Source organism: Vigna unguiculata, chromosome 9 (genome assembly GCF_037176805.1).
Source record: "Vigna unguiculata cultivar grain cowpea cultivar isolate G323 ecotype 2 chromosome 9, ASM3717680v1, whole genome shotgun sequence".
Classification (NCBI taxonomy): Eukaryota; Viridiplantae; Streptophyta; class Magnoliopsida; order Fabales; family Fabaceae; genus Vigna; species Vigna unguiculata.
The window spans coordinates 25,549,604-25,574,024 of NC_140800.1; the positions used below are offsets into that span (position 1 = coordinate 25,549,604).

General features: G+C 32.2%; 1 protein-coding gene across 20 annotated transcripts; it reads right to left on the minus strand.

The window, feature by feature from the left end:
* Positions 1 to 607: 607 nt before the first annotated feature.
* LOC146883814 (uncharacterized) lies at positions 608 to 5,743 on the minus strand. Of its 20 annotated transcripts, none has more exons than XM_085667069.1 (9): positions 5,580 to 5,742; positions 5,327 to 5,512; positions 4,980 to 5,145; positions 4,659 to 4,882; positions 3,245 to 4,140; positions 3,022 to 3,164; positions 2,716 to 2,896; positions 851 to 910; positions 608 to 769 (listed from the first exon to the last, which is right to left on the minus strand). In XM_085667069.1, the coding sequence occupies exons 6-9, from the start codon at positions 3,119 to 3,121 to the stop codon at positions 709 to 711; spliced, it is 402 nt and encodes a 133-aa protein (XP_085523195.1). In that variant the 5' UTR covers positions 3,122 to 3,164; positions 3,245 to 4,140; positions 4,659 to 4,882; positions 4,980 to 5,145; positions 5,327 to 5,512; positions 5,580 to 5,742; the 3' UTR covers positions 608 to 708. The 20 variants fall into 20 exon arrangements, 13 of the variants coding, with proteins under 13 accessions (XP_085523195.1, XP_085523198.1, XP_085523197.1 ...); XM_085667072.1 differs by having other exon boundaries at positions 3,022 to 3,131; positions 3,245 to 3,315; positions 3,895 to 4,140; positions 5,327 to 5,735; XM_085667071.1 differs by having other exon boundaries at positions 3,249 to 3,315; positions 3,895 to 4,140; positions 5,327 to 5,734.
* Positions 5,744 to 24,421: the final 18,678 nt, after the last annotated feature.

Here is a 24,421-nt window from a genome sequence, read left to right on the forward strand (position 1 = left end):
TCACCTTGCAGAAATGACTCCAACTCTTCTTGAAAGTTCTTGGCCATGGTTAGATGGTATTCCATCAATGTCCCACCTCCTTGAGTGACAACATGTCCTTCACCTATTGGAAAGGATTTTTGCCTTGCTCTCCAAGCTAGTAAAGTTAGAGTTTTTAGGCTCCTGCATCTCAAATTTGGTGACACCTTAGGTTATAAATAGAGGTGTCTCCCCCTTGTAAAGTCACCAAGCTCCTTCGGTAGAGTTCGGAAACCAGGTAGATGAAACCCTAGGTTGAATCTCTCAATGAGAAGTGAACTAAGACAAGAATGCACAAGCTACAATTTCACTAAATTATCAAAGTTAAACATTACAAAGAAATGGCTTGCCTTTTTATAGAATGAAAGGTAGCCCAAAATTAAAGAAAGGAAAAATAGTTCCAAGTTATATTGCGGAGGTTGTTTTGTGGAGGGTTTTAACCTCTTTTATTGGTGACTATTATTTTGTGGAGGTTTCAAACCTCCTTTATTTACAATTACACACCTGCATTTATAATTTATTAATTTAATAAAATTATTTTTATAATGAAAAATAAATAAAATATATAAATTCAAAAAGTACACAAAAATGAACTAAAATTAATTTTATTGATGATTTGATAGTGTTAACAATTACAATATAAATATTAAAAAAGAAAATACTTAATGTTGAAAAAAATATACACAAAAATCAAATAGCTGGGAGTTCCATGCGCGGGTGAGAATCAAATACAACTGCATCCGGTGTCCACCTACACACCATTTCAAATCAAATAGCATGAATATACAAAAATAATTAATAGTGGTGAAATGAAAAAGGATAGGAAAATTACCTTCTTCTATCGTTGGCATTTACGAAGAGAAGTGCATAGCTAACCATGTGGACGACGTCACTGTTTGAAGAAAAAGTTAGAAATGGGAAATAGAAATTAGAGATAAAATGAAGAAAAGGACACATATAGAAAGAACCTATTCTTTTCCAATCAATAAGATGAACAAGTGGCATTCGCTTGATAAACCACTCCCCAAGGCCCAGGACAGATGCACCCAACCATAATGACAAGAAAACCCCAACCAAGAAAATGAAAGTTATGGAATTAATGAAACCGAGACCTAACCAAATATTAGCAAATAGAGTTAAAAAAGTTTCAAACATCATTGATGCTATGACTTTTCTGTACACAAATTAATGTTGGAATGAGATAGAATAAGAACTAATGTTTGGATCTTTGACAACTTTAAAGTCGTCCACAATCATCCCAAAGCGGCCCATGACAAAATTGCTCATATCTTTCAGTTTCGCTACATTAAGAAAAATCTCTATATAAGCAAATTATGATAGTAAAATATACCAAATCATTAGTCACAAAATAAAGCACTTCAACACAGTCCAAATGAACTATTCAAAATTTACGATTGCACGTAACCTTTATAAAACAGAATAGTAAATATTCACTGTTAACCAACTTGAATAAAAAAGAAAAAAATCAAAACCACCAAGCAAAACTTGCATCAATGCTTAAGCACCTAACAAAGGTAAACCATACAAGTTAGAAGACAAATAATGAATGAAAACAAGAATAAACTTTTTCTATAAGTTAGAATAATAAAGCTGAAGAAGCATAACTCAATTATAGTTTCAAGACAAAATATTAACTTCAAGACAGAAAAGAAAATGTCAAATTAATGGTTAAAATTATAAGGAATTAATAATTAAGCTTTTGTATATGATTTGATGTTGTATATCAATCACATTCTATATATATATATATATATATATATATATATATATATATATATATATATATATATATATATATAATTGTCTCAGAAGTTAAATTTTCAGGAATCACATTCTAAGAAAAATATAATTCCTTTTTTCTTAAAAAAAATACACTATAAGAAAATTTTAAAATAATTACCAATTTTAGAGATAAAAAGTAATTAATTATTATAATGACTAATTTAAATACAAATTTATAAACTATAAATCATTGATATGTATAAAAATTTATAATTGATTTGTAAATTAGTTATTAATATTTTGACTACCAAAAAATTTAGTATCTAAATTGATCTCTAATTAATGATCAATTTATACAATAATTTTTTTAATAACCTAAATTTTAGTAACTATTATTAGAGACTAATTTAATTACCAATTTATAAATTAATTATAATTTTTTTGTTTATAATAAAAACTATTTCATATATTAATAATATTTAGTTTATAAATTAATCATTATAATAACTAAATTTGGTTTTTCCTAAAATTGATTACTATTTATTCATTTTCCTATAATGTAATCGGTTAAGTTTGATACTTTTATAAATATTTAAGAAAAAAAGGTAAAGGGAAGTTGTAATAGGATTAGAAAATATAACATCTCACATGTCTGAGAATATATAAAAATAAAAATTTGTTGAAGACCTAATAAAATAAGTTAAAGACCAACCCCTTTATATTTTAAATTTAAAATCCAAATTAAAATAAACACTCCTTTAATTTCATTTAACTAATCCAAAGAATTTTGAAAAAAAAAAACTCTTACAAAGTTGAACTTTATTTAGAGATTTGAATTAAATATGTTTTTTTGACCAATTCCATATTAACCCATATTAAGGTCTTCCCTGCAGAAAAAAAAAAATGCCTTTAGAAGAACAATTATTCAATTAAACTACAGATTCTATTACTGACCTGGAGGAAGTGATTACTTCAAATCTATTAGCTTTCTTTGCGTCAAACACACAAAGTATACAAGTAATAGCCATGCTCGTGAACCATAAGGACTTCCACCTTTTGACTTCCTCCATATTTTCAAACTCATGGTTGTATGTAAATCTTATTCCAAATGGAACAAATACCATTCCACGGTGAACTAGAGGGATGATACCATCACAATCAGTAAATAATGTACTGAAAATTTAAGAAAATAAACTCTTTCATTCAAATCAAGGAATTGGGAATTATAAGAAATTACGATCAGAAAGAGGGTGTTATTACATTGTAGTCTCTTCTTGACCACCTTGGTATCGAGTGCGGGAGATAATTCCAGCAGGTTTGCCGGCAAGCTTTTGTGTTTTATAGAGACACTCAGTAGCATCAAGAAAAGCCTAAAATTGAGAAGCCATCATTCCACATGTTATCTACAATTATGAGGAGCATCAGACAAAGCAGAGGTAGGAATAAAGGTGGAATTTAGTTTGGGAAGCATTGAGATACTTACTCACTCTTTTAACCCTTAGGAGAGAAATCTACCCTGATGCACTTGTGTTTCTTCAAATCTGGTGACTATTTCTGAATTGGAGATAAGACAAGAAAATTCTAAGAGGCTACATAAAAAAGAGGGTCGGAGAAGAAGAGTAACTACTTATTAAATATAACACCAATAGCATAGGAAATAATGAAAAAACTAATGATTGATATAACCCTTATATATTACCTAAGCAGCAACATAAATAAATTTAGAACTTACCATGACCTGGTCTCCATTCCAAATACAAGGAATGTTGGTGCAGAACATGCAAGAAATATATTACCCTTATCTTAACTATGTAAACTTCAATTCTCATACTATCACTCTCATTTACCAAGACATCTAGGTAACCACAATCTCTCAAAGAAGCATTTTATTCTGCACTAACAGTAGAAGTGTCTTTAACATTTTACTGACTTAGAATCATAGTAATATCACATCAATATTAACCTCAACAACTTGTTCTAAACAACCAAATGAAAATGTGATTGTAAAAGAAAGAAAGAGATAAAGAGAAAGTGAGAGGGAACTTAGTGATGGGACCATGAGGCTTGACTTTAACAACTCCTCTTATCTGGAACTATCAACACTATTTATCTGTATTATGAATTTGGTAAAACCTTTTCATTCTGAAGCTCCTGTAGATGCGACTTGAGTTCCCCCAATTTCTTTGATGTCAGATCACTTTGATTTACATCTGAGTCTGTGACACTTGTGTATTGTCCACAACCTGCTATTTCATCACATATCTGAGAAATTTGGGACTTTATCTCTAAAAATTCCTTTATTCTTTCATCCTTCTTTGACCTCAAATCCTCTAAGACAAGTTTAATGGCAGCTAATTGCTGCTTCAAGGATCCTTTTCCCTATCGAATGCAGAAAATTAGTCGAACAAGTACTTTGTCAATTCAATAGTGTGACGCTAACTCTAAAGAGGGAAACACAAGATCTTGTAAATAACAATCAGAAATGGCAATAAAAAGTAAAAAAATGAGAAGAAATAATCAACTATTGAATATTTAATGACTCCAGTAAACATAGCGTTCAAAATTTAATGAAACTTAATTTTAGAAAAAATTTAGAAAAATAGAACATATTTGTGGAAATTCACTTCGAAAAATTAATATACAAACAGGAACACCTATCCTCCTCTAGTATAGCCATTATTAAGAGTTAAGACTGCATACTCTTCCTATCTCCACAACATGGGAGAGCCAAATATTTGATCTTCAATTTATGCCAAGGTTACATTTTCAATTTCCAGTGTTCATAAAAGATAATAGAAGACATCATATAGCACATTCTAGTTCTTGTTCACATCACAACTAATACAAATTACAAGTTACAACGACAGAAAATGAACTAGCAACGTAACCAAACCTACTCGTGGGAGCATTGTAGATTCCCTAAGGGAAGAAACAATATTAGTTGCTTGAGCTTCAGCATCTGCCAACCATTAATATATGTCAGCCTTGTGCTTCCTCGTCTCCTTAACTCTCCTGTGATAAATATCCAAGCATTCTTGCTCCAGTTGAAGAAGCATGTTGTCTCTATCATTGTCACTCTCCCCAATCTCATCCCAGAAAGAAAGAGATAAATAGTCTGCTACTGTAACAAATTATATGTTTCAGATGTCACAGTTTTCACCTAAAAATTTAAGGTTTTGGAATTATAATTTATCTATGACATTGTGACAAACACTTACCACAACCATAGCGCCATGACCTAGCCTTTCTGCTTCTTAATGCAGTGAGGAGAAGGCCAAATGAAAGGACTAGAGCAAACATCCCGTTAGCAAACCCCTATGAAGGTATGAACTGAATTGATTTTGGATTTTCTCTTTGTGGTATGGGAAACTCATCCACGAGTCCCTGAACAATTATGACAACAAGGTGTTAAATTAATTTGTCCAAACTGCATTTCTAATTCAGGTACTAATATATGATTTGAAATCAAATAAAAGAGTTTGAGACTATGTAAGCGAGCCAATGCTCTAAACATCTCTCTGCATATCAAAGAGGGTTAAAAAATTAGGGTCAAACCCACACTCACTAAGAGACGATCACTGAGAGACGAGCAACGGCCAACAAGCATTGACAACGACCACTAGCCGATGAGCGATGACGGAGATGACGAGCACTGGCAGATGAGCGAGGACGAAGATGAATATCGGTTTGATGGATCCAAATCGAACTTCTAGAACGAGCTTTCAAAACGCCAATTTGATGACGGACCTTTCTGAACAAAAACGAAAATGCTAGTGTTTGGATATTTAGGAAAAAATTTAGGAGAGTGAGTGTAAAACCTTGGACGGAGATGAGAAGATGAATGCTGATTTGATGAATTCAAATCGAGCTTGACAGAGCATTCTGAACAAAAACGAGAATGTGGGTTTGGAAATGTGTGGAAACCCTTGAGTAGAGCGAGAATGTAAAACTCTGGAAGGAAAGGTTAAAAAAATTAGGAGAGTTAAAGGTGTAGAAATCTACGAAGATTATAAAACTTTTCAAAAAATAATTAAAATCCCCACTAATCTTAACACTTAGACAACTTAACACAACCATTTTAAATATTATTGTTTTGTGGAGGGTTTTTATAACCTCCAAAAATTAACTCCCACTAAATAGTAATTTTTTTTGTAGTGAATGGTTTATAAAATATTATATCCATATCTACGCAAGTCTAAATCAATTCATGAACGCTCAAGAGAAAATTAAATTCACAAAATAGCACCTTACTAAAATTTCTACTACTCAAACCTATGAAAGCTTAGTATAACAAACAGATTTAAAGCCAAAACTGAAAATAGAGAATTAAAATCCTAATCAACTATTTCTACATGCGAAGAGTAAGAATACAACTACTAAGTAAAGCTAAATTCTAGAACACTACCTATGATTATCAAACTAATAGGACAAATAATAAGGTAAAGCTAAAAAATAAAAACTAAGTAGGTAAAGAAAGAAATGTAGAACCAACGTAGCTTTATTAATTTATAATAAGTGCCTGAAAAATAAGAAACCAAATCAAAACTAAAAATCAGAATTAAAAACTAAAACTAGTTAGTAATATCTTAGTGTAAAACTGGCCGGCAAAAGAAAAATCAAGTTAGATAATATGTGAAATAGAAGGCCTCAAAATATTAGAAACAATGCAAGTTGTGAAAGAAAAGATAATGAGTTTGAATGCTACACGCAAGGCAAGACAAGAAGCAATGGCTGAAGAAAAGGTACTCCAATAAGATTATTAAGGCTATAATTTAATGTAATCTCTTATAGAATCTACAATAAGATTGAAAGACAAATATTTTTACGGTTTTGCAGGATGAGAAAGAGATAGCAAAAGCTAGATATCATTTAGAATCACGATTTAATCCAACTAATATGATTTTAGGTAACTGATTATATAATTAGACAACTGTTTCGAATGGTGACAACATATAATTGGACAAAAAATTAGTTGTTTCTCTTTATTATTTTCCTAATCACAATTATGCTGACATTTCATTTTTATTTCTACCATATGTCTATTTACACACTGCTTGCACATGCTTTGATGTAGATCCAATGGAAAGAAAGTAGGTTGTGTCTAGCAAGACAAGGTCTAAGCTCATCCAAAAAGAGGAAAGAAAGCAGGTTGTGCTGAATGGTTTTATTTTTCAACCTAAATTAAAGGACTAAACTAAAGTTCTTAAAGACTTTGTATTTTTTGTGCCTCTTATACTTGTCTTCATTTCCATTTGTATTAAAATTCTTGCGTTATGATTGAGGTGCAAAAAGAGAAGTACTCATCTACATGCATTGTGAAACCTTTTTTATTTCCCTTTCTCTTCTCTCCACTGCCCACACACAAAAGCTATGCTCTCCTAAATGCTCACTCTCTGCATCCACCTTCAGAATTTTCCAATCCTCTCCAACCAGAAAACTACAAATTCTCATTCTGATCCACCCTCTCTTCTTGTTGCAGCCAGCAACACTGAATCTGGAACTGAATTTCTCACTCAAGTTGTTCTCCCCTCCCATTCTTGTAAGTTCACTTCAAGTCTTTCTCTTATCTCCGCAAATTCGAACAATGGAGCATCTCCTTCTTTAAAGTCCTAAATGAAGTCCTATTCTCACTCTAAATTTATACTTTCCAGCTTCCTAGGTTGTGTGATTGAGGGGTTCCTTTGTTGGAAACGCTTTGCTTCTTGGAGATTTCATAAGGTAAGGGAAGCTAGCAAATTTTCTCTAATTTTCACATAGAAGTCTTTCTAATGGGTTGAAAGTTCATGATTTAGGACTGAGTGAATGTTTGATCGGTATGATTGAATATATGAGTGATTTGTGCAAGAACCTGGTGTTGTTGCATGTTGAAACAGATTGGGAACCTGGTATTTTCGCCTAGGCGAGTAGCTCTGGCCTGAGCGAAAATGCCAGGAATTCACCCCCTGGAACTGCGCGAGGTCTCGCCTAGGCGAGCTGGGTTCGCTTGAGCGAGAGAGGCACTCTCGTCTAGGCGAAACAGTCTAGCCTGGGCGAGAACTCGCCCAATTTTAGAGTTGCCCACTGTCTCGCTCAAGCGAGAGTGACCCGCCTAAGCGAGGATGACCCTCCCGCCCAGGCGAGATCCTCTAGCTTGAGCGAGTTCTTCTGCAGAATTTTGGTTTTTCCTCTGTTTTAAATTATTGAAAGTTATCATGAATAAAATATTGTGATGTCTGTTGTAATATGCTTGAATTCCTGTGATTAGTAGAATCTATAGTAGAATTGAATGAAAACAGATTATCGGGAGGTATGGGAGCACTAGAATTCAAGGGAAATTCTAGAGGTTAAGTTATTGTATGTAAGAACATGAGGACTTGATGAAGGATTGACCCCAACCGAGGATGAAGGCACATGCTTAAGAAGACTAAGCATGTTTAGAAAGGAAGTTCACTAATCCTTCATCCCTTTTCATTTGTGTTTATTATTTTTGATTCCCAAAGTTGACTTAGTTGAATCAACTTTAGTTGACTTGTTGACCTTTGACTAGGTTTGACTTATTGACTATAGTTGACTTGACTTAAGCCAACATGCTAATCTATGTTTATTTGCTTTGTAGGTTAATTAGGAGTAAGAAAGCAATGCTAGGTGGCGCATGGTGATTGGGGAGCATAAATGATGTGGAGGAGAGAGTAAAGCAAAGGCATAAAGCATAAAGTAAAAGCTATGAAGCAAGTGTACCTATGTACCTTTGGTCTCCTTTGTTTTTAGCCCACTTTGGCCACTTTTTAGAGACATATGAGACACATTCTTTGTCTCCTTTTGTGCTAGAACGAAATTAGCCCTGCACACACCATAGCTAGCTCTTTTGTCTCTCATTTTTTGTAACCTTATTTGACCTAGTTTCTAGAAGCTAGGGTTAGGTTTTTGTAGAGACATCCTTAGGTATCTTTTATTTGCTTAGAGGCCCCTAAACTCTTCTATATAAGGGGTGCTCCTAGACATGTAAAAGGGTTGAACATTTTGAAGTAAAAACACTCTTGTGTCTCAACCATTTGTGAGAGTTTCCTCCCTTGGGAGTGAATAGTTTTAAGCCTTATCTTGCATAGCAAGTGGCGGCACACATCCACTCATCTTCAAGGTTGTCATGGCTTCTAGCTTAGCCTTGTAGTGGCGTGCTTCTCACATTTTTACCATTTCTTTCCTTTTCATTTTATGTTTTCTTCTTCCTTTAATTGTTCTTGGTTTTCTATGGTTTATGAGCTTTCCATTTCCTTTTTGTTTTGAATCAATCCATCATCTTCTTCTCTTGAGCTTTGTGAAAGGAACCTTCACATCTAGATAGCTTGCTATCTTAATGTCCAGTGGGGATTTCACTTAGCTTTCTTAATCAACTCACACCATATTCAATAATCTTAAAAAAAAAGACAAGATAATCCTTCATCATTTGGTATCTAGAGCTTTGGTTGTCCTTGAATATGGTGTTTTCATGTTCTAACCTTGTCTTGTTGTAGCTATCTTTGTATGGTTCAAATCCATTTCCATTGAACACAAAAATAATGCTGGCAGAAACTGTTCACGATTTTAAAAGATTAAACTGCACCTGCTCAGTGATCCAAAAATTACGTTCTTTATATCAAAAGAAAGCTCTGTGAGTCTAGTTTCCAACAAAAAAAAAATTAACGCATTTGGAGTTCTGTGGAGAGAGTTATGATCAAATGAGTGAGCAAAGGTCAGAGTTGCCGAGAATACGAAAAACAACGTTTTCAGGTTATGTTGTGGCAATTTTGGCTTCGGTTTTGTGACTTTTTTGCTCCTAAATGTGGTTGGATAACATGTCTTTTGATGCTTAGTCTTTGAGCCTCAAATCCATGAGTTTAAATGCATGATAGCTACATGTTTGTGTCTTTGTGTATGTCATGTTGAGTCTTTAAATGTGTCTAACTTTTGCTTGAGTCATATGTCATATGCTTCTTTGAGTTTTCCTATTCTTGTTTCTAAGTATTTGAGCTATTGTATGAGATCTATGCCTTTTGTTGTAGCATGCTCCTTGAAATTGATTTTGACCTAATTTTTAAGGAACTAAGTGTTCAAGACACCCTAAAATATCCTTCTCATCATCTTAAGTACCTAGTTTTGAAAAGAAAAATTATTTTCATGACCAAAAACAGTTTGGCCGAGAGCTAATGTGTTGCTTGGTGAATCCATTTGGCCATTTTTACTAGGTGTTATGCTACCAAAATTTATACTTGGATTTTGGGTGATATTGGCAAATTAGTTCCATGCTTTGACTTGGTTATGATCTTTCATGGTGTATGCATAATTTGAGGTATAATCTTGGCTTGTTCAAATGCTTTCCATAGAGTCCTTAAAAGTGTTTTTCATTGTTTTAGTCTTGTTAAAAGTTTTGTCTCAAACTTTTCTTCTTTAGAGTTTAGCTTTCCTTGTTTTTGTGCTTTTCTTGCTTGTCACTAGGTGTTCTTTGTTTTGTCTTAGTAGTTTTCTTTTCTTGAAACTCTTGGGATGTTGTGGCCGAATCACTTGTCTTGCATTTGAAAGGTTTTGAACAAGTTCTTAAAAGTGTTTGCTTCACTTCTTTGGAAGAGCTTTGAGTGTAGACTTGCCTTATTACTTTGGGAGAGTGATCTAAACACTTGGGTTACATTTTGGGTTGGAATTGGTCTCGGTTATCATGTTGTCTAACTCCTAATTCATTTATTTTGTCTTGGCTTTGAGTGTTTTTTTGTAGGAATCATGGCAAGCTCATCAAATGCACCTACTCTAAACAAAAACAATACATTGATGAGATTACTTCGGGATTTGGAGTTCTCTAGGAAGGAGTCCTTTGAACAATTGAGAAAAGAAAAGGAGCAAAGTGACCTAAGAATCCAAGAGCACATTCAAAGGCTTGAAGCTAAAGAGCAAGAAAGAGAGGCTAGGAAAAGAGGGCATTCTAGGCGCAACCCATCACAAGAGATGGAAACTCCAAAGATTCCTAAGTTCTATGGAGGAAGTGATCCCAAAGTCTTCCTTGATTGGGAAGCTAAAGTTGATCAAATTTTCAATGAAAATCATGTAAAGGATCAAGCACAAGTTGATCTTGTAGTTTTAGGATTTTTGGAGTATGCCAATACTTGGTGGCATAAAGTTTGTAAGAATTATGACCAAGGGCCACCCGCGGCTTCTTGGATGGACATTAAAACTCTTATGCGCGCTAGATTTGTTCCTCCCTCCTATAGGAAGGAACTTCTTTTGAAGCTCCAAAGGCTTCACCAAGGTTCTATGAGTGTGAGTGAGTACTTTAAAGAATTAGAGTCTCAAATGCGTAGGGTTGAAATAAAAGAAACTAACAAAGAGAAAATAAAAAGATTTGTGAGTGGTCTTAGGAGAGACATAAAAGACCAAGTAGAGTTGTATGAGTACTCCACTCTTGAAAATGTTTTCACACTTGCCCTTGGGATTGAAATTCAATTGAAAAGAAAAAGAAGGGCAAGGAAGAGTTACTCACCCAACCACTACTTTAGTCACTCATGGAAGGGAAAGGATAAAAAGAAACATGATAAGTTCCCTTCTAACTCTCATCAAGAACCACCAAGTAAAAGTAAGTCACCAAGTGATCACATTCACCATTCCACTTCTCAAAGATCAAGTTCCATTAAATGTTTTAAATGTTTGGGTTATAATCACATTGCTTTAAATTGCCCAACCAAAAGGACCATGATCTTAAAGAAGAGTAATGATGTTGAAAGTGAACACTCATCTCCCCATTCTCTTTCAAAAGAATCTTCTTCCTCTAGTAAAACTAAAATTTTTGAGAAAGACCCTATGTTATTAAGGCGCATGATAGGTCAAGATCAAAGTGAGCTTGAGCCAACTCAAAGAGAAAACATTTTTCAATCTAGGTGCAAAATTAACAAATGGGTTTGCTCTCTAATTATTGATGGAGGAAGTAGTACCAATGTAGCTAGCACAAGGTTGGTGGAAAAGCTTAGCTTAGAGACCATTCCTCATGCTAAGCCCTACAAGCTTGCTTGGATAAGTAAAGAGGGAGAAATAGATGTCAATAAACAAGTCCTAATTAACTTCTCTATAGGAAGCTACAAAGATGAGGTGCTATGTGATGTTGTTCCCATGGAAGTCACACATATCTTACTAGGTAGGCCATGGCAATTTGATAAACAAACTTTACATGATGGCTATACCAACCAATACATTTTCTTCAAAAATGGGAAAAAGACAACTTTACTACCTCTATCACCTCAAGAAGTTAATAAGGATAGAAATATAATAAGAAAAGATGAAAAAGAAAAAGAGCAAGTTACCTCCAAAGTGTTACTTGCCTCTAAAAAAAGATTTTCAAAGCAAGATGGACATCACCATTCTTTCTTCTCTTGCAAGGCTCAAAAGGAAGACCCAATGCGCAAGCATGAGAAGAAGAGTGGTCTAGAAAAGAGGGATGGCCTAACCAAAGCTAGGGGTAGTACCCTTATAAAAGATGGAACAAGAGCTCATAAAAGGGAAGCGCAAAACCTCCCCCAAATCAAGTCAAGCTCCATCTACAAAGGCTTAAAGAATTTGTGGTCAAATTCTCTCCAAGAAGGGGAGGATGATGAAGGATTGACCCCAACCAAGGATGAAGGCACATGTTTAAGAAGACTAAGCATGTTTAGAAAGGAAGTTCACTAATCCTTCATCCCTTTCATTTGTGTTTGTTATTTTTGATTCCCTAAGTTGACTTAGTTGAATCAACTTTAGTTGACTTGTTGACCTTTGACTAGGTTTGACTTGTTGACTATAGTTGACTTGACTTAAGCCAACATGCTAATCTATGTTTATTTGCTTTGTAGGTTAATTAGGAGTAAGAAAGCAATGCTAGGTGGCGCATGGTGATTGGGGAGCATAAATGATGTGGAGGAGAGAGTAAAGCAAAGGCATAAAGCATAAAGTAAAAGGCATAAAACAAGTGTACCTATGTAACTTTGGTCTCCTTTGTTTTTAGCACACTTTGGCCACTTTTTGGAGACATATGAGACACATTCTTTGTCTCCTTTTGTGCTAGAACGAAATTAGCCTTGCACACACCATAGTTGGCTCTTTTGTCTCTCATTTTTGTAACCTTATTTGACCTAGTTTCTAGAAGCTAGGGTTAGGTTTTTGTAGAGACATCCTTAGGTATCTTTTATTTGCTTAGAGGCCCCTAAACTCTTCTATATAAGGGGTGCTCCTAGACATGTAAAAGGGTTGAACATTTTGAAGTAAAAACACTCTTGTGTCTCAACCATTTGTGAGAGTTTCCTCCCTTGGGAGTGAAACTTTTAAGCCTTATCTTGCATAGCAAGTGGCGGCACACATCCACTCATCTTCAAGGTTGCCATGGCTTCTAGCCTAGCCTTGTAGTGGCGTGCTTCTCACATTTTTACCATTTCTTTCCTTTCCATTTTATGTTTTCTTCTTCCTTTAATTGTTCTTGGTTTTCTATGGTTTATGTGCTTTCCATTTCCTTTTTGTTTTGAATCAATCCATCATCTTCTTCTCTTGAGATTTGTGAAAGGAACCTTCACATCTAGATAGCTTGCTATCTTAATGTCCAGTGGGGATTTCACTTAGCTTTCTTAATCAACTCACACCATATTCAATAATCTTAAAAAGGAACAAGATAATCCTTCATCAGGACTCCTAAATTGGTTGGTATCCTGAAACTCCAATAATCATTCACGCTCAGATAGAGCAGAATGGATTATGTCGTGAGGAGTAGCAGGAGGTCCTAGTCTCTAGACTTGATCAAGTCTTAGACGCGAAGGGGACTTACCCTGTGAGCGGTCGGGTGATAGCCCCATGTGTCCATACTCTACAGAGTTTGGGAACCGTTACATGTGCAAGCCATCAAGAGCTCCAATGTTCCTTACATAATCCGGATATTGAGTCTAGAGTTGTGGGTATTATACTGTATCATGAGAGCCTAATTAGTTATGATGGATGTGATGAGTTCTGATTATGCTTATTATCAAACTGCATGATTTCTTTCAATTAAGTTAGCTTACCCTTTCTTGCCTATGTTTGTTTCCTCTGTGTTTTCCTTTTCTTTTGCTATGATCGCCTTTTTGGTGTGAGCAGACACCAGTGCAGGCGAAGATACTCCTCTCCGTGATAGGAGTTGATCTGTGGTTGCTACCTTATGTTCTGTTAGACTTTGGCGTTTTGTTAAACCCTTTTTACTAGTATTAGTTGTAATATAACTAGTTGGGTATAGTTAAATTTTTGGATGACTGTATTGGTATACTTATAGTTAAACCTCCTCTCTTACTATCTGCTTTGGGTTATCATGATATGATATGTTATTTAGTAGTGAAAGGCTATTAAATGGGATGTTACATGCATTGCATGTTTCATGTTATGAACCCCTTTCTTTTTGGCTTTTCAGCTTCAATTTCTTCAGTTTTGAGATCCCTTCTTTCAATTATATTTTTGTCTTCCATCGTAATGAAATCTTTGTTTACAAAATAGAAGTTATCTCGTATGTTTAATTGTTTATGATTTATATTTTATTCTTTTTATAACTTTTCTTCATTTAGAAAAGTCAGAGTGCTGCTGAACTTGTTTTTTTTGTATCTTCTATGCTAGGAAGCTAAAAAATTGGAGCAACTTTTCAATGCACAGATACATGTTGGAGAGAAATGAGAATCTTTATGGGGCTTTCCAATATTTTGATAAAGACGGAAGCGGGTAAGTCCATCTATTATGAATTTGAATTTGTTCTTCAATCTGTCACATTATGGAAGTAATCTCTTTCCTTAGTATGCATTCTCAGCCTCAGTTCTTTGGTTTTTGAAGTTCTTGTTTTCCATATTAATCTTTGGATTATTGGATTATTCCATCACAGTTATATCACAAGAGATGAAATAGAAATAACCATGAAGGAGAATGGTATGGGTGACAAGGCCACAATCAGGGAAATTATATCTAAAGTTGACACTGATAAGGGCAGAGAAACCAAAGTTGCTTATAGTTATATTACCACAAAGTTTAAGCAAACAACCTCTCGAGAGTCAGGAGCTATTGTCCAAAGTAAGATTTAGTTTGAAGGTTTTATTATACACTTTCTTAAGGGTTGGAATATAAGTGTTATACACCTTTCAAGGAAAAAAGCTATTTTATTTGCTTTGCTTATTGTTAATTGTGGTAGATTTTTCGCTGAACATGTGTCCGCTCTGTCTATAGGATGTCTATTTACCCTGTTGTAAAAGGGATTTCTTTTGTAAATCTTTTTTTCATTCATGCCCTACTCAGAATTTATTTTTCGTTAGAGAGCTAGCTATTTTCTGCTAGTTATAAATGCTATAAGTTTTAGGTTGTTATTATGTTGTTTCTAAATTATGTATGCATGAGAAAAAGATTTGGTTAGTGATGAAGTCAGTAATCTTGTTTTAGTGGCTTATTGATATTCCATTACAGAGCTGTGCTTCTAGACTCATATTTCACTTTTATTGCTATTATCTTTTCAAGATGTATTTCTGATGGTGATCTTGACTTTTATACAATTAAAGGTGTAAAGGATATTTCTAAATGGTTAAAAGAAACCATAAAGTGTTGAAGGATGGTTAATATAATTTGTCATGTCATACTATTGTTTATAGCAAAGTCCTTTAATTCAGTTGCCCCCTTTTATTATATATAACTTAAGAATTTAAGATCAGAGTCTTGTAACTTATGTTGGGTTTATTGTATAACTATACAGACACAATCCGTTGATATGTTAATTTTATATTTTTATAAATATTAATTATTTTTTTAATTGTGATAAGATATCCTAATATAGGCAAGAAATGAAACCTTGTCATTGCAGACCAATCTCAAAAGCTTGTGTGGGCCTTGAATTAAACCACAACAATAAAATAATAGTTGTTCAGCTTTTGGATTCTGAAATCAACGTTGGAAATCTATGGATTATTTGTTTACTGTCTTTGGATAATTGGTTTTGAATGGAGGATTCTAGATTCTTTGGAATTTGGGTGTTAAAAAGTGCACAAGAAAATCCTTGAGTATTGCTATGATTTTGACATGTATCCTTTTATTGAATCAGAATCCTAAGGGTGCATGCGGGAGAGCACCATCTACATGTGATGAAGGATTATCTTTTTTTCTTTAAGATGATTGAATATGGTGTGAATTGATTAAGAAAGCTAAGTGAAATCCCCACTGGACATTAAGATAGCAAGCTATCTAGATGTGAAGGTTCCTTTCACAAAGCTCAAGAGAAGAAGATGATGGATTGATTCAAAACAAAAAGAAAATGGAAGGCACATAAACCATAGAAAACCAAGAACAATTAAAGGAAGAAGAAAACATAAAATGGAAAGGAAAGAAATGGTTAAAATGTGAGAAGCACGCCACTACAAGGCTAGGCTAGAAGCCATGGCAACCTTGAAGATGAGTGGATGTGTGCCGCCACTTGCTATGCAAGATAAGGCTTAAAAGTATTCACTCCCAAGGGAGGAAACTCTCACAAATGGTTGAGACACAAGAGTGTTTTTACTTCAAAATGTTCAACCCTTTTACATGTCTAGGAGCACCCCTTATATAGAAGAGTTTAGGGGCCTCTAAGCAAATAAAAGATACCTAAGGATGTCTCTACAAAAACCTAACCCTAGCTTCTAGAAACTAGGTCAAATAAGGTTACAAAAATGAGAGACAAAAGAGCCAACTATGGTGTGTGCAAGGCTAATTTCGTTCTAGCACAAAAAGAGACAAAGAATGTGTCTCATATGTCTCCAAAATGTGGCCAAAGTGTGCTAAAAACAAAGGAGACCAAAGGTACATAGGTACACTTGTTTTATGCCTTTTACTTTATGTTTTATGCCTTTGCTTTACTCTCTCCTCCACATCATTTATGCTCCCCAATCACCATGTGCCACCTAGCATTGCTTTCTTACTCCTAATTAACCTACAAAGCAAATAAACATAGATTAGCATGTTGGCTTAAGTCAAGTCAACTATAGTCAACAAGTCAAACCTAGTCAAAGGTCAACAAGTCAACTAAAGTTGATTCAACTAAGTCAACTTAGGGAATCAAAAATAATCAACAAAAATGAAAGGGATGAAGGATTAATGAACTTCCTTTCTAAACATGCTTACTCTTCTTAAGCGTGTGACTTCATCCTTGGTTGGGGTCAATCCTTCATCAACATGTAATTGTTTCATTTGAAGTCAATGCATTTCACGGTTGATTCAAAGGACAACCAAGATGTCCTCTGCCTTCAGTGGTAATCACAGTTTATCTCTTAAATCTAATCAATAGTGTAATGAATATTCTTGTGCATGAATGAATGGCTTGACATTTGATATGTTGCATTTGATCTTTTGGTGTCCTGAGATTTGGCTGTGCCGTGAAAGTTGAATATTATTGGACACTATTAATGTTGTTGTTGTGTTGTTTTGGATTATTTTCTATAAGTAGGAGTAAGAAATGTAATATATTTTTTGTTGATAGATTGAGTGTTTTATAATGTTTATGTGTTTTTTACAATTTTAATAATAGATTGTGTTCTAATATAGGTCACTACATTAAAGTCACAATTAGATGAACAAAATAAAAGAAATGAAGAACGTGACAAAAGACTTGATGCAATCATGAACTTCTTTTCTCAAAATTATCAAGGTCAATTGCCTCCTGAGTTGACTATGTTCAATCCTGCATTAGTAATGTTTAAGACTGCATAACTTCTTTTATTTTTCAGAGTTTACATTTGTAATTATGATTCACATTTATATTGTAGGTTTCTGATCAAGGAAGTGTGCCAACTAATACAACAAGTTCTGGACATGAGGAAAATCATATGTGATAGTTGAAGAATATAATATAATGTGGAAGTTAATTGAATCATTTTATGTTTTGAGAACCATTGCAATACTTCATGATAGTTTTTGCTGACTAATATTGTACTTGAATTTGAATTTGTATATTTGTTATACTTTGATATACATTTAGTATATATATGAATTGTTATACTTTGTTATACTATGAATACATTTTGTATATGAGTTTATATCTATTTATGTATAATTTCATTAAATATAGATTAAAAAAATAGAATAAATGTAAATAATTGTGATTGAAAAATATATATATGAATACATAAATGATAAATGAGTAAAAAAATATAATAATAATAATTTAAAAATCTATGGTACTTTATGGAGGTTTTGAAACCTATAGTATTTTACGGAGGTTTTGAAGTCCAAGGTATTTTAGGGGGTTTTGAAACCCATGGTATTTTATGGGGGTTCTGAAACCTATGTTATTTTATGGAGGTTCTAAAATCCATAGTATTTTATGGAGGTTTCAAAATCCATGATATTTTACAAAGGTTTAAAAATTTATGGTAATTAACCGGGGGTTTTAAACCCATAAAACTTAACTGAGGTTTTAAAACCTATGTTAAATACAAGAGGATAAAAAACTTCCGTTATTGATTGATGCTTCCTGGGGTTCGTAAAAATCCCGGCTAACACATTCTCCAAGGATGGTTTAGCGGGGGAAATCGAAACCCCGGGTAAAGAACTTAATAGAGGTTTTAACCCTGGGTAATGTAAAAATAAACCTCCGTTAAAAATATTTTTTCTTGTAGTGAATTTTTTTACAAATTTCAATACGGGTTGATTTTTGACCCGGCTCATCCGGGTTGAACCCATGGTGAGCCGGTTGGCTCACCAACCCGCAAATAAAAGGGTACACAAGAGTTTTTTTATTAAGTTGGGTTTTACATTTGGGTTATGTTAGGCTTTTTTTTAGCCAACAGATAAATAATTGTATTTTTTTTAATTAAGTGAACTCGTGAGTCAACCCATTTAATCCGCCAACCCGTGGTGGGCCAGGTCGGGTTCGAATTTTTTTGGCTTGCTAAAAAGTGAGCCGGGTTGGGTTGGCTCACTAAATCATCAACCCGTGGTGGATTGAACCATGTCGGGCCGAGTTACCCGTTTTGACAGCTCTACTCTTACCCCTAATTAGGGGCCATGTCTGCTGGGGTTTCCGTTAACCCTTCAAATTCAAGCCAAAACCAAAAATAGCAAAATTAAAGTTTAGTTTAGATTCTCCAAGGCTTGAACCCACAACCATACCAATTCCAAATCCATGCTAAACCATCAAGTCAATTTATGTTTCTTGTTAACTAATACAATTCAATCATTATGTCATCGTTCCACATGCTCAAACATATTATTAAAACAATAATAATTAAATAACACATAAATGACATACATGACTCGAACCTCACTTATATGTCTACTCTCTACTGTTAGTTGTAGGATTTAGATTATTAATTACTCCATCATTGCGGAGTTCCATTATCCGCAAGAAGATAGGGAATCTCATATTTGATCTAATTTTCTGCAAAAATTGCAGCGAGAATGTTAATTATATAAATTTATAGAATGGTAATCAAAAATACATTTGTTTAAGATAGTGTTGAGCTGAGGTACATGCACAGAAATACAAGTACATTAAGATGGGTAGCACCACCTCTCAGAAATCAAAGCAAAAGGAGCTAGGAACAATGCATTGTGACAGAATAACGAACACAAAATGACTCATTCCATGGTTGACACTATCATGGTGACGCTACTGCAAAAGCAAATTGTAAGGCTTTGACACTACCATAACAACATCTTTCTTCCAATACTATTTTTCACAAGTATGAAGTGGCCTTCTTATAATGTACAAAGAGGAGAAAGATTACATGAATGGTATGGAACCTTCTGTCAGCAAGTTATTCATCTCCTTTTGTAAGTAAAAACACAAGTTTAATGCTTAGTGTCGTGTCAAACATCAACTCTCTCAAAGCACCAAAAGCTAATGGGTGTTAAATCATTGCCAGTAATCACCTCTCATATATGTACATTATATAAATCACATACATCATCTGTGGAATGGAGAGTGGAAACTAATATCTAATAATGTCATCTGATTGTACATTTTATGTGATATTTTGTTAATGAATTCAATACCTTTTTGTCAGGGAACTTGACTTCATTCTAGCCAAGTATTTTGCCTCATGTATCTTTTCTGCTTTTTTTTTTATTTTATTTTTTTATCTCTTTTTCCTTGGTCCCTCTTCTACAAACAAGTTTTACATGTTGATATTATTATAATAAAAACACAGCACGCAGACAAGACAACTGACGGAGGATATGAATTTTTCTTCTTTTATTTTAGGTTAAAATACCTTTTTGGTCCCAATTTTCGTCAAGTTTTTTGAAACAAGTCCTAATTTTGGTTTTGTGTTCAAATAGGTCCCAATTTTCGTCAATTTTGTTCAATTGGGTCCTTTTTTGCTAACACCGTTTAAATCATTAACGGCCATGAACAGTGACTGCCACGTGTCACTTCGTGGTTTTTTTGAATTTTTTTATTTTTATTTTTATTTTTTTTAATTTTTTTTTAAATTTTTTTTTAAATTTTGTTAATTTTTTTAAAATGTACACGTGTCAACCTAGGGGTGTGCCACGTGTCACTTCGTGGTTTTTTTGAATTTTTTTGAATTTTTTTTAAAAAAATTTTAAATTTTTTTAAAAGTTTTTTTTAAATGTCCACGTGTCAACCCAGTAGCGTGCCACGTGTCAAAGTCAATGTTCTAAATTCAATTTGGTCGCTATATTTGTTATTTTTGTTCAATTAGGTCCAAATTTTTGTTAACATTAACCAATTTGGTCCCTCTCCAAATTAAAAACAAATTTAATTTTTATATTAAAATTCATATTTTTTATTAAATATCTTTATTTAATATATTAAAATTCACATCATTATAACTTTGATATAAAAATTAAATTTGGTCACATCTTCTATAGGGACCAAATTGGTTAATCTTAACAAAAATTAGGACCTAATTGAACAAAAATAACAAATATAGGGACCAAATTGAATATAGAATATTAACTTTGACATGTGGCACACTACTAGATTGACACGTGGACATTTAAAAAATAATTCAAAAAAAATTCAAAAAAATAAAATAAAAAATTCAAAAAAACCACAAAGTGACACGTGGCACACTCCTGGGTTGACACGTGTATATTTAAAAAAAATTTAAAAAATTTTAAAAAAAAAATTAAAAAAAATAAAAATAAAAATAAAAAAATTCAAAAAAACCACGAAGTGACACGTGGCAGTCACTGTTCATGGCCGTTAATGATTTAAACGGTGTTAGCAAAAAAGGACCCAATTAAACAAAATTAACGAAAATTGGGACCTATTTAAACATAAAACCAAAATTAGGACTTGTTTCAAAAAACTTGACGAAAATTGGGACAAAAAAGTATTTTAACCTTTTTTTTTAAGGTAAGATGATATGAAGTTATTGGAAGTTTAAAACTTTTTATTTAGGTATGGCATATAATGAATGTGATACCAACACCCCCATCTAGAACCACACAGTCATCGAGTCGAGTCCATCCAGATTTTATAATTTTATAATATTATAATTTTCTAAATTTATAATTTGAGTTACATATCAGAATTAGTGCAAAACCATCTTTTGCCAGACTCTTTCTGATTATATAAATTATTTTAAACTGAACAGCTTAGAGGAAAAGAAAGAAAGAAACGGATATGTTCTGAAGAAAAAATCCAAGGAAACAGTTTTTCAAATTGTTAGTTCCTAAATATGAAAGAATCCCAACAAACATCATCATGCCACAAAAAACACAATCAAACAAAACCCAAGTCTAGCTCTTGACCATACATCCCCTGGATGTGACTTGAAGAATGGATTGCTGTGGCTTTGACCTGAGCTCCATTTCAGAAACCCTCTCAAGTGCTTCTCAATGATTTCTTCCACCACCAACATCAGGAGCTAATGAGAAAAGAAGCTTGGAGACCATGAACAAGAAAATAGAAAGCTGAGAGAGAAATTTGATGAGAAAATAAGTAGTAACATTGAACAAGAGTAGTTGAAGATAAATGAAGAGATCTCTTCAATTATTTTGAATTTCATTAATAATAATAATAATAATAATTATTATTATTATTATTATTATTTTTAGTTCATGCGTTTTAGTTTTGATTATGGGAGGAGAAGATTTATTTTCAATAATTGTAATAGTTTAATAATTGTTCTAATGGGTTGCAAATTGCTATAAAGTTGTAACAAGTGGATTATTATTTTTTTTTTAATTTAACTCATGTGATAAATGTTATGGACAATGAGATAGTAAAATTTTATTCAATAGTTTTTTTACTTAGATAAAAAAAAATTATTTTACAAAATAAAAATAAATATTATTCATTAATTGTTTCATTTATATCTATCTTTTGAAACTAAATTACAAATTAGATTTGATGTGAACGTATTTATGCTATAGTTATATTTAAGAAATCATTAATTATTTATAAGATTTACAAAGTTGTACATTATTTAGTAATGCAATTAGGTCAATATTTTTTTGAAACATCGATAAATTTAAAAAAAATAATTTTTATAATGTATAAAATTTATAGTTCTTTTACAATTTAATGCACAAATATGAACTCATAAATATTTTATCAAACAAATATTATATGAGATTTTTTTTTGTATAATTTTATATATTTTAATTCTTTATAGAACTTTCAAATTAACTATAATTTATTTATAATTAGTGTTTAAAAAATATTTATAATCATATGATAAAATTTATTTTATTAAAAAATAAATAAATAATTTAGATAAACTTTTACAATAAAAAGATAAAATATTATTATTAAATTTTACAAAATAAAATATTTATATTTAACTTTAATTATATTTTTATAAATAAAAATTTATGTAATAAATATATTTTATTGTTTCGTGCAGGTCCGTAGGTAGGCTACCATTAACACTACCACTCCAAACGTAATACATGGTTTGAATATGCATTTTGTTCACAAAGTAAAATATGCTGAAGGAACCTACTAATGGCAGAAATGATGAAACTATGTTATTAACTTATCGACATAGTATTTAAGATATTATAATAAAATTATATGTTAATATATTATATATTGTTGTGTTATATATGTGAAACTCATTCTGTTTTTCTAATTTTTGACCTGAATTTATAAGAGGGTTCAAGGTCAATTCACTTGTTGTACTAAGACACATTTCAGTTGTGGTCATTCCTATGTTATGGGTTGGTAGATGAAGATGTTGGAAACGTGGGTATGTATGTAGAGACAACATCTAGGTGCAATTACCACATTGAGAGAGTGTTTGCATTATATTATATGCAAAGTTCCTCTATTGGAAGGGGCAAAGGTAAGTTCAACTAAAGACATTTAGATGTTATTTGACTATAAAAAGACATGTTTTTAGAGATGTTATCTTGTATTTTCAGGTGGATATACAATTGGCATCAATTGCTCAGCGTTATGCATCTGATCTAACAGACTCCATTATGTCAGTTTTATTTGGTTTTTCACCTTTGGTATGTTTTGTAACACACTGAACTACTATTCATATTATCTATTGAAAATTTAAAATTGAAATTGAAGTTGAAATTTCTTCGTAACCAGGCTGATACAACCTCTGAATTGATAGCAAAGTTAGCGAGAATTGTTGCAAAAGAGAGATTGCTCTTACAAGAATTTAATGATGTGTTCCATGATATATGTGTTCTTGAGGTAACTGTTTCTCTCTTCATATTACCACTAGTTTCTGACATGTGCATATGTACCGATCTTTTTTTAAAATAATATAATTGATATTATATGTGTTATTTATAGAAAATGTGTAATTAATTTTTAAATAAAAAATTTTAAGAAAAAAGAAATAAAAAATATACATTTTTTAATAATAACCTATACGTACCTTTTTTTATATTTAAATATAAGGGTTAAATATGTTTTTGGTCCCTCACGTCTCAGCGAAATTTGGAATTAGTCCCTCATCAAAATCTTTTACAAATTTAGTCCTTCATCTTTTAAAATGCATGAATTTAGTCCTTTTAACCAAATTTTGTTAAGTTTATATGACGTTTCAAGCGCATTTCATGATAGTATTTAAATTATTTACACTGTTTGACACATTTTTGCTTCAATGTTAATTTAAATACTATCATGAAATGTACTTGAAATGTCACATAAACTTAACAAAATTTGGTTAAAAGGACTAAATTCACGCATTTTGAAAGATGAAGGACTAAATTGGTATAAAGTTTTGATGAGAGACTAATTCCAAAATTCACTGAAACTTGAGTGACCAAAAACATATTTAACCCTAAATATAATATAAAATTATCTCATAAAAATATGATATTATAGTTTTATAAATTTAATAATAATATTTATAGTTCATGGTCATTGTAATAGAAATATTTAAATAAAAATAAAAATTATCAATTTTGATTAAATAAATGTTTAAAAGTAATACTATACTAATATTTTTACTACTACTAATATTACCAATAAATTTAATAATAACAACAATCATATATAATTATAATATTAATATATTATATGTTAATATTGTTAATAATACTAATAATAATAATAATAACAATAATAACAACAACAATAATTTTACTGAGGTTAATAATTTTTATAATAACAAAATATAATAGTAATAATACTAATAGTAATACTAATAATTTCACTACTAATTTAAGTATTAATATTCGTATATTATAGTTAATAATTTTTCTAATTATTTCTTTACTCATAATAATAATAATA